The sequence below is a fragment of the Hypomesus nipponensis genome, chromosome 24 (genome assembly GCF_054491055.1).
Source record: "Hypomesus nipponensis isolate SF chromosome 24, ASM5449105v1, whole genome shotgun sequence".
NCBI lineage: Eukaryota > Metazoa > Chordata > Actinopteri > Osmeriformes > Osmeridae > Hypomesus > Hypomesus nipponensis.
This window is the reverse complement of record NC_140384.1, coordinates 11,451,027-11,468,947: the sequence shown is the minus strand read 5'-3', so window position 1 is coordinate 11,468,947 and position 17,921 is coordinate 11,451,027. Positions and strand designations below refer to the sequence as shown.

At 46.8% G+C, this 17,921-nt stretch overlaps 1 protein-coding gene and 1 long non-coding RNA gene across 6 annotated transcripts in view; one reads left to right on the top strand and one right to left on the bottom strand.

Annotated features, from left to right (window-relative positions):
• Window positions 1-17,921, bottom strand: part of LOC146233226 (uncharacterized) — a 42,303-nt gene that overhangs the window by 4,729 nt on the left and 19,653 nt on the right. The window contains exons 2-4 of one of the 5 annotated variants that reach the window (XR_014742192.1): window positions 8,186-8,291; window positions 7,914-8,056; window positions 4,505-4,685 (exon numbers count right to left, since the gene is read on the bottom strand). This is a non-coding gene — a long non-coding RNA (uncharacterized LOC146233226). Of the gene's footprint in view, window positions 1-4,504; window positions 4,686-7,913; window positions 8,325-17,921 lie in introns of all 5 variants that reach the window. The other 4 variants (XR_014742189.1, XR_014742188.1, XR_014742191.1 and 1 more) reach the window with 4 other exon arrangements.
• On the top strand, window positions 1,049-17,763 carry LOC146233228 (uncharacterized). Its single transcript, XM_084689994.1, has 12 exons — window positions 1,049-2,056; window positions 7,713-7,849; window positions 7,946-8,045; window positions 8,172-8,257; window positions 8,594-8,765; window positions 8,956-9,135; window positions 9,571-9,693; window positions 9,844-9,962; window positions 10,060-10,087; window positions 10,168-10,285; window positions 10,400-10,523; window positions 10,628-17,763. The coding sequence occupies exons 2-12, from the start codon at window positions 7,715-7,717 to the stop codon at window positions 15,749-15,751; spliced, it is 6,309 nt and encodes a 2,102-aa protein (XP_084546120.1). The 5' UTR covers window positions 1,049-2,056; window positions 7,713-7,714; the 3' UTR covers window positions 15,752-17,763.

Genomic DNA, 17,921 nt, shown 5'->3' with positions numbered 1-17,921 from the left:
CAGCAGGGCCCCACCGCTAAACCAAACCTCCAGCAGGGCCCCACCGCTAAACCAAACCTCCAGCAGGGCCCCACCGCTAAACCAAACCTCCAGCGGGGCCCCACCGCTAAACCAAACCTCCAGCAGGGCCCCACCGCTAAACCAAACCTCCAGCAGGGCCGCTAACCCTTCCTCAGATGGATCCAGCTGATTGAAGCCATGATGACATGAGGCGCCATGGTAACAGCATCAGAGCACGTATGCCTGTCTCATGACTCCCTATCAACAGCATGACTGTGTGTGTCTGTGTGTCTGCTACAGTCTGTGTACATACTGTAAACATGCGTGTGTAAAACAAGTGTCATTAGCCTCTCGTTTTCAGTTTCATGTTGAGTGAATCTTGACCGGCCTTGAGAGCACACTGCTCCACCAATCACAAACAGCAGCTCACTTTACTGGGATCATTCCCCATCCAGTACTGCTCCCTAGTGGTAGAGCTGGTTAAAGCAGGTTCACCAGACATGTCTCGCCCACACAACAGCCTCTGCATGTTCAGGACGGTCCGACTGCCAGGGTTGTGCTGTATCTTGTTACAGATTTAAAAGCCAAAGCTGCCAGATTATTAGCTGCGTAACACAATGTGTGTCACGGCAGAGCAGGGGGTCACTGTACAAGTTCAGAAGTTCTGATCGTCAAAACGAAAACCAGGATTAACAGAAATGGAGATTAGAGATTAAAGTTGCCCAGACTACCCTAAACCTGAAGTTCACTTAGGGCCGGCGTTTGCATAGGGCGCCATGAAGAGGTGGGCGCCAAATACCGAAATGTGTTCATTGATTGACGTCCCGCACCACCATCAGAGGGCGCTGAGGCGGGGTGGCGTCTCCCCGATTTGCGCTCCGGGGGAGGGAGGGGCTGTTGAAACATCCTGCCTATGGCGGCGAAGGTACTCGCTTATGAGGTAACCCTCATAAGGTTATATAATACTGCACCTAATGGTCGAACACCAGAATATTTATGGTAAAGGTTCCATGTGCAAACCAAGGGTTATTTGAAGTGCCTGAAAATAGTTCCTTAAAGGTTCCTCTATGGTTACAGTACAAATGATTCAACAGTATACAGCATCCATTTAAGATATATATGAAAACTTAATTTTCCGTAAATTGTACTTTAATGTATTTGAAACAACATCAAACAGCATTACATGTAGTAGGGCATGCAGTAACAGCTGCAGAGCCATTGAGGATGGGCAATTATCTAACAGGCTTTATTGAGGATGCCTTTAGCTGCACGAAGGGCCCCTGATCTGTTACACACTGAGCAGAGTATGGTTTTGTTTTACTCTGATTAACTGACTGTCCTCAGTTAACAACGCAGGTTGTAACGTTGGCACCATGACACCATGCCAAATGTCAGAACACTGAGGTAGCAGGATCCGACCTCTGACCTCTCCACCAGGGTCTGACCTCTGACCTCTACATCAGGATCTGACCTCTGACCTCTAGACCAGGGTAGATGAGACCAAGGCAGGAGTCCGTGTGGGTCGGGGTTTTGAACTTCACCAGACCTTGCCATCGTTTTTTTCATAAGTTGATTTTATTGTTTATTTATTACAATAATAATGTATTATTATCATAAACGGTTAAGTTTAAAGGGTAATATTGTCGTAGTCTTGTAGTAATGGGTGAAGCTGTTTGCCTTGTTGTGAGTATGAAAAACTCAGTAGGAAATGTTTTTATTATATACTTTTCAGTGTACAGTTGTGCTGTAGTGAGCCTTTTAATAATCAAAACTTGTTTACATAAGTAACTATTACTGCGTAATTTAGCAACTCGGTAGACTTGAATTTTAGGTCACCCAAATGTTATAACATGTATTTTGGCTGCAGGGAAGTCTATTATGTAACGCGATTGTGCGCGCTCCTCTCTCGTTGGCCGCTTGGGCACACGGAGTGTCGTCAAGCGAGCATGCGCCAAGGCTAGCACCGACCAACATAATAATACCATCACTGATGTTTACGGAATTTAAATAAATAACGTAGTTTTATTGGGACTACCGAATTATCTACTAAGTTAAGGTGAGTTCTGTCATTTTGGCGGCAGCTTCCCTCGGTAGATTAGCTGGATTGCGCGAGGTCCAGTACGTGTTGCTCAGCACTTCTGCTCGATATGGAACAAAGAATTAGAGCGCGATGAGTGGAGAGGAGCATCCGATACGCACAGATGGATTAGGGATTGTTGAACCCGATGACTCCCGTAAAACACTTTTAAAACAAACGGAGACATTTGCCACTTTTATGATCAGCGCCAAGTTTATAACAAGCCTTTTGGTTTCATTTCAAAGGAGAGTACATATATTTAGTATAAGGAGAACATAATGTTCCAGATTTTGTTATGGTGTATTTTATCAGACAGTGGTTCTTGAGTCCTGTACAAACTACATGCAATGTTTGTTGATTTACATTCCATGCAATGTTTTTTTCAGCGTTTTTTTTTTTACAACTTAATATCTTATAACACGTTTATGTTGAATTCGCATGCTTTTTTTGACAACACATAACAGAAAGATGTGCATATAGACTATGCTTCTCCCGCCAACTTCGGTGATTTTCTAAATTCCAGACAGTTTCTTGCTTACAATGACTTTTAATTCTGTACAATTATTACGGTCTCCATGTTACTATATCGTCTGTATCGTCGTGTGAATGACCCATTTTAAATGTCTTATGCGAGACCAACAATCATGTTTTTGTTTCTGCGTTTGGTGTACTTGGTGTCCTAAAATACCGTATACTTTACAACACATCGTAGGTTACCGACTTGTGCATTTACGTGGCAACATTTTAAAACGTTCATCACTTTGCCTATATTGTAGTAATATGATTTGTTTCGGGAGATTGTGGAGGCGATCCTAGGATTCCTGTCTTCAGCGTAGAGCAGAAGCCACACACCCACTCTGCGCGCCGCCGCCCCCTGCACATTCTTCTGAACTTTTTGTTCCCAAACAAGCAGCAGTACCAATACTTGGATTTTGCAAACGCTGTGGACAAGTGCAAACGTAACCTCTCGTGTTTAGTAGTCTGCCGTGGAACCGCAACTGCGTTGTTTATTTCTGCCCGGCGCAATACTTTTAAGTACGTCGTCAGCACTTTTATTTTCAGACGACGCGCGTTTAGTTCGACTGTCGCTGTTAAATTGAACTTAAGTGGAGAGTTTTGATTTACTTTTCTCCACAAAAAAACACACAATAATGTTTGAACTACTTTTTATTCGTTTTTTGTTGTTGTATTAGATACTGTATATCTTTGTTATGGGTTTATACTTGTTTGCTTCAAAATTCAACTCAACAACACATACTGCATGCAAATTGTCTGTGTACATTTTAGAATTAAAAAAATACAAAGGCTGCCCTAAGTGTGTCGGTTAGCCTGCTGTGGTTTAGCATGCAGTCACATGGATCCTGCATGTGAACTCATCTCATTATGCAACAACAGTGTTCAACCACACAAGCTCTGCATGTATGACCATGTCAACCTTCACATACAAACGGCAACTTGTCCATACCACTATATATGGGCATCGCCCCTATTAAAAAATGAAGCATGTTTGCACCAGATATGGCTTCCCTTCAAATGTTTGTGTGGCTAGTTTGGTCTGCATGCAACAAATTAAGCAAATAACAATGTTTTGCATGTTCGTAGGTGAATGTTGGAGGTTTTTAGAGGCTAAAATTGCGGTTAGGACAAGTCACAAATTCATGCAAAACAAGCACCTACATATATATTTTTTGCAGACATTGCATTTGCATTTTGCGTAAATACCAAGCTTTCAAAATGTACTTTATTTAAGAAGGGACACAGTTACTGAACTGGAAGAGCTCTGAACACCATCAGAGACAGCACCCCCCCTGCTCCATCCCTCATGACCCCACCACAACACAGCTTCACCCAGTGAAGAACAGACCCCACCACAACACAGCTTCACCCAGTGAAGAACAGACCCCACCACAACACAGCTTCACCCAGTGAAGAACAGACTCCACCACAACACAGCTTCACCCAGTGAAGAACAGACCCCACCACAACACAGCTTCACCCATTGAAGAACAGACCCCACCACAACACAGCTTCACCCATTGAAGAACAGACCCCACCACAACACAGCTTCACCCAGTGAAGAACAGACCCCACCACAACACAGCTTCACCCAGTGAAGAACAGACTCCACCACAACACAGCTTCACCCAGTGAAGAACAGACCCCACCACAACACAGCTTCACCCAGTGAAGAACAGACCCCACCACAACACAGCTTCACCCATTGAAGAACAGACCCCACCACAACACAGCTTCACCCAGTGAAGAACAGACCCCACCACAACACAGCTTCACCCAGTGAAGAACAGACCCCACCACAACACAGCTTCACCCAGTGAAGAACAGACCCCACCACAACACAGCTTCACCCAGTGAAGAACAGACCCCACTACAACACAGAGCTTGAGGATTGTCCAGCTTGTTTCTTACTTTCTGTGTCTGTTGCCCTCCTGTGCAGGGCTGTGGTGGGTCTGTTGCCCTCCTGTGCAGGGCTGTGGTGGGTCTGTTGCCCTCCTGTCCAGGGCTGTGGTGGGTCTGTTGCCCTCCTGTGCAGGGCTGGGGTGGGTCTGTTGCCCTCCTGTGCAGGGCTGGGGTGTGCTGCTGGAGGGACCTGCTCCCAGGGTGTGGAGGAGGAGGGAAGCTCTGGTGGTTACAGTGCTCCCAAACTGTTGCAGAAGCAAAGTTGATCTCAGTTATCTACTATAAAACAATTTTCCTTTTGGTGGCCTTTTATTCTATTTATTGTTAATATACATTCCAATAGTCTTAACATGTATGTCCCATTCTGCTCTAATACGATTCCTCTCTGTGTTGGCACATGCTTTTTACATGTGTGCATGAGCTTAGTAGTAAGTAGCCTATACCATGTTCCAGATTTGTGTGTGGTTCTGTGAGTTTACTCAGAAGTCACAGTAAGACTGCATCACAGCTGGGTGGATGTGGTCCGTTTCAAGAAAGAGTGGGTCAACTGTTGGAGCTGTAGGGAATGTGCAAACAACAGTCTCTGTGTGTGTGTGTGTGTGTGTCAGAGTGTGTGTCAGTGTGTCAGTGTGTCAGAGTGCATGCCTCCGCCCCTCTTGTTGCTATACGTTCTCCACGGCCCCTGCAGACGTGGGGGGTTGACCCTGTACTTCCTGGTACTTATAGAGACGTATAGAGTTCCCTTATGTAACCACACTGCTCAGCACTGCTCCACCGTGTGGCATAAGGACACACATATGAGTCTGTGTGTGTGTCTGTGTGTGTGTCTGTGTGTGTGTCTGTGTGTGTGTGTGTCTGTGTGTGTGTCTGTGTGTGTGTCTGTGTGTGTGTCTGTGTGTTGAATGAGGCACATACTTACTCTCACATACTGGTGAGATGTGGATTCTAAGCAGACTAGAACAGGTATAGGTGTGTTCTGGTGGTGAAAACAGTTGCCTGGGGGATGGCAGTATGTTGACTGCTGGGGGATGGCAGTATGTTGACTGCTGGGGGATGGCAGTATGTTGACTGCTGGAGGATGGCAGTATGTTGACTGCTGGAGGATGGCAGTATGTTGACTGCTGGAGGATGGCAGTATGTTGACTGCTGGAGGATGGCAGTATGTTGACTGCTGGAGGATGGCAGTATGTTGACTGCTGGAGGATGGCAGTATGTTGACTGCTGGAGGATGGCAGTATGTTGACTGCTGGGGGATGGCAGTATGTTGACTGTGGGGATTGAAGTTTAGTACTTGATCGCACTTCTGTAACAGAGCAATTACAGGAAACAGACCATATTTTCAAGCTAATGGTATCTGAAATGGGGTGCAAAGGGGCATCTTATCATCTGGCTGAAAGGCACAGCAGATGTATAGGTGTGGAGCATGTGATGGGCTGATAATGAGGGCAGTGCTGTTTATCATGAAGGATTCTGTGAATTTACAATACAACAACACCCCGATCCTATCACAGTGTTCAACTGTCTGGGAGAGGGAGGGGCTTGGAGTGTCTGTCACAAATAGAGAAGGATGAGAAGGACTGGAGACAAGATCTAGAAATATTCTGACCTGTGCTACTATATCGTTAGAATATACTCTGACTGGATTGTTATATTTATTACTATACTCATAACAGCCCCCCTACACATTCCTACACATTCCTTGACATTCCACAGTCTTCAGTGTAACACAGTGCTTCTCTCTGCAGGAGCCTAGCTGCAGTGCTGTCTGGAGCTATTTGAACAGCAAAGGCGTTAGGTTGCTTTCCTACAGATGCTTAGTTAGCAACATTAGCTTCAGGCTACTACTTGTCTTCAGTGACAAAGTCAGTGCTCTCCCTGGTGCTGCCTGGTGCTAGCACCACTAGCACCCTGACACCACTAGAACCCTGCATCACTGGCACCCTGCATCACTGGCATCCTGCACCCTGTCACCACTGGCACCCTGCATCACTGGCACCCTGCAGCCTGACACCACTAGCACCCTGCACCACTAGCACCCTGCACCACTGGCACCCTGTCACCACTGGCACCCTGCATCACTGGCACCCTGCAGCCTGACACCACAAGCACCCTGCATCACTGGCACCACTGGCACCCTGCATCACTGGCACCCTGCAGCCTGACACCACAAGCACCCTGCACCACTAGCACCCTGCACCACTGGCACCCTGTCACCACTGGCACCCTGCACCACTAGCACCCTGCACCACTGGCACCCTGTCACCACTAGCACCCTGCACCACTGGCACCCTGTCACCACTGGCACCCTGCATCACTGGCACCCTGCAGCCTGACACCACAAGCACCCTGCATCACTGGCACCCTGGCACCACTGGCACCCTGCATCACTGGCACCCTGCAGCCTGACACCACTTGCACCCTGCATCACTGGCACCCTGCATCACTGGCACCCTGCACCCTGGCACCACTAGCACCCTGCACCACTAGCACCCTGCACCACTGGCACCCTGCATCACTGGCACCCTGCATCACTGGCACCCTGCACCCTGGCACCACTAGCACCCTGCACCACTAGCACCCTGCATCACTGGCACCCTGCACCACTGGCACCCTGCATCACTGGCACCCTGCAGCCTGACACCACTTGCACCCTGCATCACTAGCACCCTGCATCACTGGCACCCTGCACCCTGGCACCACTAGCACCCTGCACCACTAGCACCCTGCATCACTGGCACCCTGCACCCTGGCACCACTAGCACCCTGCACCACTAGCACCCTGCACCACTGGCACGCTGGCACCACTAGCACCCTGCATCACTGGCAAACTGAGCGGCATTACACAAAACACCCCAGTCCAACTCCTGTACTCCCAGGATTACAAAACTCCCAAAAGGACTAGCATAGATACTTGTAATCATAACCATGTGTAATGACTGTGTAGGGCTAATTCATCAGAATCAGAAATGGATTTATTCGCCATGAAAGTTTCCACAGACAAGGAATTTACTTTATGCAGGAAGGTGCATACAATAAACATATAGGAACCTAAAATTAAAATATGTGGACTATCTATACTAAGGGTACATAAACTAGCAGTACTAAGTGGAATTAGAATTAAATAAATGTGCAATAAAATAAAATATAAGTTGCCAGAAATAAAATATAAGTTGCTAAATTACAATATCATTTGTTTCATCATGTTTCCTCTTGGCAGGGATGGAGTTCCCTGTGGATGTGCTTGTGGGCGTGAGTCAGGAGGCTCTGGAGAGCTCCGCCCAGAACTATATGAAGGAGCTGCTGTACAGCAACCCAGATTCACCCCAGTACCTCACACTGGAGGACCACACCCAGGTAGACCCACAGACACCTACACACACCTATACACACACCAACACACACACACCAATATATCTACCTATCTGACCTCCTGGCTGACCTCTCTCCCAGGTTCCTATCGGTCTTCCCAACGTGGGCCTTGTTCCTCTGTACGGAGCCAGCAGTCAGCAGAAGGTCCTGGCCCTCTTCTCTCCAGGAGACCAGCTCACAGGTACACTGCCTCTAGAGACCAGCTGACAGGTACTAGAGACCAGCTAACCCTAGAGACCAGCTCACAGGTACTAGAGACCAGCTAACAGGTACTGTGTGTGTGTGTATGTATCTGTGTGTGTGTCAGCTGTGGGGCTGTACCTGCTGGACAGGTGGTGGGCGGTGGAGGACATTCTCAGGACATCTGACCCCTCCAGAGATGGAGCCATGGAGGTGAGTTCTGGTGCTCCCTGGAATCATAGTGTTGCTGTGGACAGGATATGGAGATTGGGGCAAAAGGCTGTGGACAGGATGTGGAGATTGGGCATAAGGCTGTGGATAGGATGTGGAGATAAGGCTATGAGAAAGTACGAAGAGTTGGCTTAAGCTTAACCAAGAGAGGTCAAATGTATAATTGTTTAAGTTGAGTTAGGGTTTAAATTGGGGCACCATTATGGGTTGGAGTATATAACAGGTCTGGCACCATGAACATATCTCACTAAAAGCTGTATGTATGTGTGTGTGCCTGTGTGTGTGCACCTGTGTGTCTGTTTACATGTGTGTTCCTAGGTGGAAACCATCAGAGAGAGAATAGTTCTGTACATCCTAAATCGTGTAGTTTACAGAACCAAAGAGAGGAGCTCTGACGAGCTGCCCTTCCTCTGCCATGAGGAAACAGACTTTGCCAGAATCCTCTGGAAGAGCGGAGAGGCAGTGGGGTTCTACTCAGTCAAGCCTTCAGGTAACACCCCCAACCAGTGGTGGCTCTCAAACTGGGATGCATAATAGATAACTATAATTATCAAAAGAAAACGGTGACAATTCTTCACCTTAAAATGTGTTTATTTTACCCAAACCCTTCTGCTATGTAAACTGTAAACATTAAAAAAATATTTGTATGTGTCTGAGGAAAATATATCCCTACTTTCCAGACAGCTTATGCAGTAGCTTTGTGACCCAGCGGTACCAGCTTCCTGTCATGGACTCCATATTTGTCAGGAAGCGTCACCGCGGCAATGGCTTCGGCCTTCAAATGCTTGAAAACTTTGTTGACAGTTTCAAAGAGGACAGTCTAGGGTTGAGATACCCCCTCCCCACGGCAATGTGCAAAGGTAATCCAAAACAGCAAAATCATTTAATATTAATATTTCAATACAGAATATGTTTACTTAAGCACTGTATGATTGACTGGATGCAGTTTTATCATTCTGATAAAATTGCTTTTGGTAGAACGTGAGTTCTTACTGTTGCACTGATGGTACTTAATTTCATAAAATGTATCTGTAAGATACTGTACACAGCAAGTTAATACACCACAGTTTACTCTTGGAATTGATAGAATTAATCTCCCAGATAAACATATGTTACATCTCTACATGTCTGTGTGTAACCTCCATTTGTGAAGATGGTATGAAGTCCCAGCATGTTCTTATTGATCCATTGTACGACTGACTAGCATTTTGATGGAAAAACATTTATTTTAAATAGTGCTGTTAATTACTGTTATACTTCTAAAAAAATATATTCTAATCTGTGTGTGGTCCCAGTTTGTGCCAAGTACCTGAGCCTGTACCCAGCCGACAGCAGCCTGCTGTGGGAGGTGGAGAGTGTCGGAGGGCCCAGCCAGAGAACCAACATCGCCTGCAAGATCCAGGCCATGGATCTGACTGGTAAGAATACCCAGCCTTCTTTGTTGCTAAACCACATCTGTACAGATCGATAATATTTGTCTATAAATAGAATGGATTCCCTTTAAGTTGACCTTTCTAGGCTAACATCACACAGAAGATTACCCACTGAAATTACACTTATTTTTTCAGCCATATCGAAGAATCTCTCCTTTGAGCAATCGATTGTTAGTCATGAGTTGACTGAAGCAGACGTGGTCATGGAGGAACTCACTACATCCATCCAGAGACATGGATCCTTGGAGATTGTGGTGTGTTTGAATACATGAAAAATAAAAGATTTACATTTGTCTCATTCATTGCAGAATTACCAAATTATGTCTTTCATGTTCTGTATTCTGTTTACAGGAGGAAGTGAAAATCGAAGTTGCAAGAGGTAAATATTTGATATATGATGAGTTGATAGGGATGATATGTTTCCTGGATGTGTGTTGATTTAAATGCAATCTGTTGCAGACTCGGAGGAAACGCCAGTCACTGCCCGCGGCAGGAGCAGTGGGCTGAAGAGGAGGAAGATGAGAGAGGAGGTAGCTGAGGAGGTGTCAGAGGAAAAAAAATCCGAAAAAGTAATCAGGTATCTGACATTTTGATCCTGTGAACACCCAGCGTTATTTTGATGATCATGTACCCACATCCCATCTGATCATAAACATGAGGATGGAACTACTGCTGCTCTGATCTCATCCAGGATTGAGGATATCGAGGCAGAAGTGGAAACTCCCAAAGAGGAGCAGGAGGAAAAGCAGCAGAAGCAGAAGGACTCTCGTACAGCTGTGGAGGAAACAGCACAAACCACTCTGGAATCAGCTGGGGTATGAATGTTTTACCATTTCATCCAAAAAGTATACTGTTATGGGTCTAACAGTTAACTCAAGGAAAGATTTTTCATTATCCTTGTGTTTTCAATTCTCTACAGGAAACTGTTGAAACAGCCATCGAAGTACAGGCAGAAAGGCCAAAAGAGGAGGAGCCTTCACTTGGTGAACCAGAAAAACCGGCCACAGTCTCGAGCACATTATCGCCAGAGGCCAACGAGGAGCCTGCTGTTGAAGAGATCCAGGGAGGAGAGAAGGCCCAGGCTCAGGCCCTCCGGCTGCAGAGAGCCACCGTGGTGCTGGTGGACGTAACCAAAACAACCTTCCAGACAGCAGTGGAGGTTGAGAATGTTGCTTCAGAACAGATTTCGGAGGACAAAGACGCGGTGGAGGTGGCAGGACATGAAGACACAACGATGGACGAGGCGGTTGAGGAGGAGATCAGGGAGGCTGAAAGCAAAACTTATGAGTCCGAAAAAGAAGACAAGAATGAGAGGGACAGGTCTCACCGATCCACTCGTCTCTCAAAGCAACCCCTGGACGAGCAAGCAGAATGCCAAACCTATCCAATCAGAAAGTCCTCCAGATCAGCTGCAAAGGCCTTGGAAGCACCCCATGAAAGTCCCAAAGGGTTAGTCCCACAGTCCCAAAGATCAGAGATTCTCCTCAGGGCCACACGTTCACGGGACTCCAAAAGACATAAACATCAAGAAGAACCGGAAGAACCCGCTGAAATAGCGGAGCCAGAAACCATCCCTTCAGAGGATCCGGCGTCCGAGGAAACGGTTGAAGCAGCAGAAGTGGAGCAAGTAGATGACAGGAGACAGGAAACGGCTGCAGAGGGACAGGAAGCAGAGAGTGAGAAACCTACAGAGGTAGTAGAACCTCCTGGGAGAAAAACGAGACTTAGGAAGAATGCAGCCATGGAAACGCCCAGACGCAAGTCGCAGCGACACCTGAAAATAACCGAAGAGGAAGAAGAGGGTAAAAAAACATCAACAACCCCTAGAGGTAAAACACGACAACCCAGAGAGCTACAGGAAACAAACAAAGACGAGGCAGCAGAGCAGCAAACCTTTAGCAGAGTTTTGAGGACGAGGACTACAATCATCGCTAACTTTACTCCTCGCAAATACACACGCAGTCATGCTGTGAAAGAAAACGATGAACAAGCAGCAGCTCCTACAATAGAAAAGAATGATAAAGAACAAGAGGAGGAGAAAGAGGAGGGGAAAGAGGCTACGACAACAATTGAGGAAAAACAAGATGAGGAACAAGCAGCAGATGAAAACAAAGGTGAGGAAGACCGGGTTCCACCAGAGGTGCTTAAAGAAGGGGATGAGAAAAGGGTAGACAAGCAACAAGAAGAGAAAGTTGTGCAGGAGGACAAGATGGAGGCAGAGCAGGAAGTAGCTGATGAAGATGACTTATCGGATCAAAACAAAGAGGGTGCACAAGTAACTGACGAACCAAAACAGGAGGAAGAAAGTAAAGACGTAGAAGTAAAGGAAACAACAGACGAAAAACAGACAGATGGAGAAGCTATAGCAGAAGAGGTGACAGAAAAGGGAGGAGATGAAACTATTCCTGAGGAGAAGAAAATGGCAGAAGATGTTGTAGCCCTTGAAGAACCAGGAGAAGCTGTAGGCCTGGAGGAACCAGGAGAAGCTGTAGCACCGGAGGAACCAGGAGAAGCTGTAGCCCTGGAGGAACCAGCAGATGCTGTAGCACCGGAGGAACCAGCAGATGCTGTAGCACCGGAGGAACCAGGAGATGTTGTAGCACCAGAGGAACCAGCAGATGCTGTAGCACCGGAGGAACCAGGAGATATTGTAGCACCAGAGGAACCAGGAGAAGCTGTAGCGCCGGAGGAACCAGGAGGCGCTATATCCCTGGAGGAACCAGGAGATGCTGTAGGCCTGGAAGAACCAGGAGAAGCTGTAGACCTAGAGGAACCAGGAAAAGCTGTAGCCCTGGAGGAACCAAGAGAAGCTGTAGCCCTGGAGGAACCAGGAGAAGCTGTAGCCCTGGAGGAACCAGGAGAAGCTGTAGCCCTGGAGGAACCAGGAGAAGCTGTAGGCCTCGAAGAAATGGGAGAAGCTGTAGGCCTGGAAGAACCAGGAGAAGCTGTAGCCCTGGAGGAACCAGGAGAAGCTGTAGGCCTGGAGGAACCAGGAGAAGCTGTAGCCCTGGAAAAACCAGGAGAATCTGTAGCCCTGGAGGAACCAGGAGAAGCTGTAGCCATGGAGGAACCAGGAGAAGCTGTAGCCCTGGAGGAACCAGGAGAAGCTGTAGCCATGGAGGAACCAGGAGATGCTGTAGCACCGGAGGAACCAGGAGATGCTGTAGCACCGGAGGAACCAGGAGATGCCGTAGCACCGGAGGAACAGGGGGGACAAGAAGAGCAGACTATGGACAAGTTGGAAGAAGAAGCAGTGGAGGCTGTGGAGGGGAAGATGGAGGATGAGAAGGAAGAGAAAACTGGAGAAGAAGAAACTATGGCTGATGAATCAGCCGCAATAGAAGATGATGAAAAAATTGAGGACAATATGTCGGCTGTAGTACAGGGTGCTGGAGATGAGGTTACAGAAAAGGATTCTGAGGGAATGCCCTCAGAGGAGCCAGCAGAGGAGGACAAAGAGACAGAACCATCAAATGAAGTGGTAGAAACACCAACTGAAGAAACCTTGGAAGAAAAGGTGGTACCAGCTGAAGTTGAGGAGGCAGAGATCTCAGAGGAAGAACAGGAAGCCCCAGCAGTAGAAACAAGAGCTTCCAGGAGGGGAAGGAAGAGTGGGAAAGCTACTCCAAAACACAAATCCACAGGCAGAGGACAAAAACAGCAGAAAGAGGAAGAGGAGGAAGAGGAACCGGTCATAGAAATAAGAGTTCTGAGAAGAGGAAGGAAATCTGCACCTGTCACACCGAGTCGCAAATCTAAAAGAGCCCGCAAACAAACTGAGCAACAGGAGGAAGAGGAGACTGCTCAACAGGAAGCAGGACCAGCAAAGGAGGTAGTAAATGTTGAACAAGAAAAAGACAAGGAAGAAAAGATTGAGGCAGTGACACCCGAGGACAACCTTGTGGAGGATGCTAGGGCTGACGAGGGCACTGTGGAAGAGGACAAGGTGGATGAGGGAGCAACGGCTGCAGAGGAAAAGACTGAGGATAAAGAGGAAGAGGAAATCGTAGCAGAAGAATCAGCTGCAGTAGAAGACGTTGAAAAAACAGAAGATCAGAGCACAGTTGAACCCATGGTCCAGAGTGCTGGAGATGAGGTTACAGAAAAGGATTCTCAGGGAATGCCCTCAGAGGAGCCAGCAGAGGAGGACAAAGAGACAGAACCATCAAATGAAGTGGTAGAAACACCAACTGAAGAAACCTTGGAAGAAAAGGTGGTACCAGCTGAAGTTGAGGAGGCAGAGATCTCAGAGGAAGAACAGGAAGCCCCAGCAGTAGAAACAAGAGCTTCCAGGAGGGGAAGGAAGAGTGGGAAAGCTACTCCAAAACACAAATCCACAGGCAGAGGACAAAAACAGCAGAAAGAGGAAGAGGAGGAAGAGGACGAGGAACCGGTCATAGAAATAAGAGTTCTGAGAAGAGGAAGGAAATCTGCACCTGTCACACCGAGTCGCAAATCTAAAAGAGCCCGCAAACAACCTGAGCAACAGGAGGAAGAGGAGACTTCAGAACAGGAAGCAGGACCAGCAAAGGAGGAAGTAAATGTTGAACAAGAAAAAGACAGTGTAAAAGAAGCAGTGGCTTATGAAATGAATGAGGAAGAGGAGGGCAATGAGGTGGCTACTGAGGAAGATGCAGCAGCAGAAGAAGACAAAACCCCAGAGGAAGAAAAGGCTCCAGAGGAGGTGGTGGAAGAAATACCTGATGAGGGGTCTGCTGAGGGAGGAGAGGAGCGACAGGCCGACAATGAGGAGGAAGAAGGGAAATCAGAGGATGCTGCAGCAGAGACCAGGCCAGCGGAAGCAGCAGACACAGCTTCAGAAATGCCTCTTGATGAAGACGCTGCGAATATCTCACCAGCCATGGAAGAAGAAGCCAAGAGCTGTGAGGAAGAGGAGGTGGTGAAAGAAGCACAGAAAGATACAAAGGAGGAAGAGGAGGAAAGGGAAAAGAGGGGTGGAGAGGAGGCTGACCTGACCGCAGACACTGTGGCAAATGCTGAGGGCAAAGAAGAAGCCATCACACAACCACAGGAGGAAGGTATGGGAGAGCCAGTAGAAGAGCAAGTAGGAGAGGAGAAGGTGGAGATAGGGGAATTGGCTGAAACTGAAGAGGGGAAGCAGGGGGAAGACGCCAAGATTGCATATGCTTCCCGAGATGTAGAACAAGCAGAGGAAATACTGGAGAAGGAGAGAAAGGAGGCTGGCGAGACAGAAACCACAGAAAAAACTGATAAACAGGAGATAGGAGAAGAAGATGTGGTGACTGATGAAGGGTCTCCAAAAGAAGCGAAGGTGACACAGACTGACGGTCCTGTGAAGGAGGAGGCTGAAGAAGACAAACCTCCAGTTGTGGAGCCAAGAGCTTTGAGAAGCAGATCAAAGACTCTCCTCGGGGCCACACCTTCACGGGACTCCAAAAGGCATAAACATCAAGAAGAACCGGAAGAACCCGCTGAAATAGCGGAGCCAGAAACCATCCCTTCAGAGGAGCCGGCGTCCGAGGAAACAGTTGAAGCAGCAGAAGTGGAGCAAGTTGATGACAGGAGACAGGAAACGGTTGCAGAGGACAAAGAACCTCCTGTGGTAAGAATGAGAGTCCTTCGGAAGACTGCAGCCATGCCGAGGCGTAAATCCAAACGCCACAAACCATCGGTGGATTACACTGAGGAGGGGGGAGGGGAGGACGACAGCGATGCCATGGAGTCTGTGGAGGGAGAGGGAGGAGAGGAAGATGAGGGAGAGGAAGAGGAGGGAGAAGCTGGCATAGAGGGCAAAGAGGAAGCTGAACTTGAGGAAGATGGGGAGACAGAAAATGTACACGGAAACGTAGCAGATGAGGAGGAAGAACCTCCTGTGGTAAAAACAAGAGTTCATCGGAAGAAGACTGCAGCCATGACGAGGCGTAAATCCAAACGCCGCAAACCGTCGGTGGATTACACTGAGGAGGGGGAGAGGAGGAGGACAGTGATGCCATGGAGTCTGAGGAGGGAGAGGGAGGAGAGGAAGGTGAGGGAGAGGAAGAAGAGGGAGGAGTTGGCATAGAGGGCAAAGAGGAAGCTGAACTTGAGGAAGATGGGGAGACAGAAAATCTAGAGGAAGATGGAGCAGATGAGGAGGAAGAAAAGACAGGAGAGGAAAAAACAAAAGAGGCAGAAAACAACATTTGTTTGGAGTTGGATGAAGATGAAGAGCAGATGGAGGAGGACTCAGCAGCAGCTGACAGCTCAGAGGAAGAAAAGGAGGCTCCAGTGGTCCTAAAGAGAAATCTAAGAGGGAGGTCGATCGCCACTCCCATCCCAATGCCACGGCGCAAATCCAGAAGACTCAGCCAGGTCACACACACACTGCAGGTGGAGAAGGCTGCTCCTGAGGAGTCTGTGGAGGACCAGAGTCCGCCTGGGAGGAGTCTGAGGAAGAGGAGGAGCGCCGAGCCCACGCCCACATACAGGTCCAAGCGCCGCAGCCGAACATAAAGTACATTTCACACACATACACTCGTCCTCACACACATGTTCTCCCCCGCACACACCCCCTCCCCACCCCACTTCCCTCTCTCTCTCTCACACACACCCCCACTCCCCTTCCCCACTCTCTCTCTCTCTCTCTCTCTCTCTCTCTCTCTCTCTCTCTCTCCATCTCTCTCTCTCTCTCTCTCACACACACACCCACTCCCCTTCCCCACTCTCTTTCTCTCTCTCTCTCTGTCTCTCTCTCTCTCTCTCTCTCTCTCTCTCTTCCTCTCTCCATCTCTCTCTCTCTCACACACACACCCACTCCCCTTCCCTCCTTCTATCACATGCACACAAGGCACAAAGTTAAAAGCTATCTAGTGGACCAGCTAAAGTACCTTTTGCATATGCGTTTTTCATGTATTGCTTGAATTTTTCATGTAATTTCTTTAAACATAAATGATTTGAATATCAATGTGGAGCATAATAGATACCTTTCATATTGTACTTATAGAATGTGTCAATAACAAAGGCAAATTGTGAATTGGTTTTTATAAAAATTTCAGGTGCCAATTTGAAAGGTTCTTGCCGTTTTTCATAATTGTTTAACTAGTCCTTCCCTCTATAAACATGTCACTTTTTAGACAGTATAAAGACGTGAGTTAAAATATAGAATATAGACTTTAGTGTTTTAGTTAATACCAAGGCCTCTTCTGTATTTTATCATCCTTATTAAGACAATTTCGGACTGTAATTCTCTTCAAGATATTGGGTTAGTAGTTACAAAACTGCCTGAAGTTATTATCCTCCATTTAGTTAATTCAAACATCTATTAATACATTTCAATATTTTGGCAGTTCCAAAACATTGTCTGAGTTTAAAATTGGCTTTGTGGCTTAATAAAAAATATATAATTTATATCGTCTCAAATATGATTATCTGTGTGTTTGGAACATGTAACATATTTGAACTATTGTTTCATTTCTCTCTTCCAAAGGGAATATGTTTTAAGATATATTTTATTTTTATACAATACATTTGAGTCAAATTGTTATACTTAAATGTATCTGGATCAAATTTTGATGAAGCTCAGGATCTAAAATCACATATAATGTTATACAAAAGTTTATGTGGACAAATGTTTATATTTTTCTCACAATTCCATTATAGAGCATATGCTACCTACTCACGTTATTACGCTGTGAAAAACACCATCTGTAGACGTACACAGGATAATATTGGTGTCATTACAAAACATGACATTTAATTGTTAAACCATTTAATGTATCTCCTCACACTTTGTTAATTGCTAATATGTAAAAATTTTATCACATTTTGCAGTTTTTTCCTAACTGATTAAATGCTTGTTGTCGGTGACCTATGATGTGAATGCTCCTAGAGATGCAATTGGAAAAATCATGTTTTTTGTTGTTATATTTTTCCCTTTCATCGTGCTAGAATGTTTTCTGTAGGCGGTCCTCCAAACAAACATCTTACTGCGTTTGGTGAACAGATGTTTACAGGAGCATTTTCTTCTGGACCTGTGACTTTGATACTTTGTAGTGGTCTTTTATAGGTAGTAAATAAATAAAAATTTGAGCGTGACTTATGTCTGATGGTGTTAGTTTTTTTTATAATGGGGGTCTCTCCAGGAGAAGGGCTTCTTAGAGTATGGCTAGATGGTCACAGACCAAGACAAGGAGAAGCCCTGTCACATAGAGGACCCTTCAAACAGCACTAGATGGTCACAGACCAAGACAAGG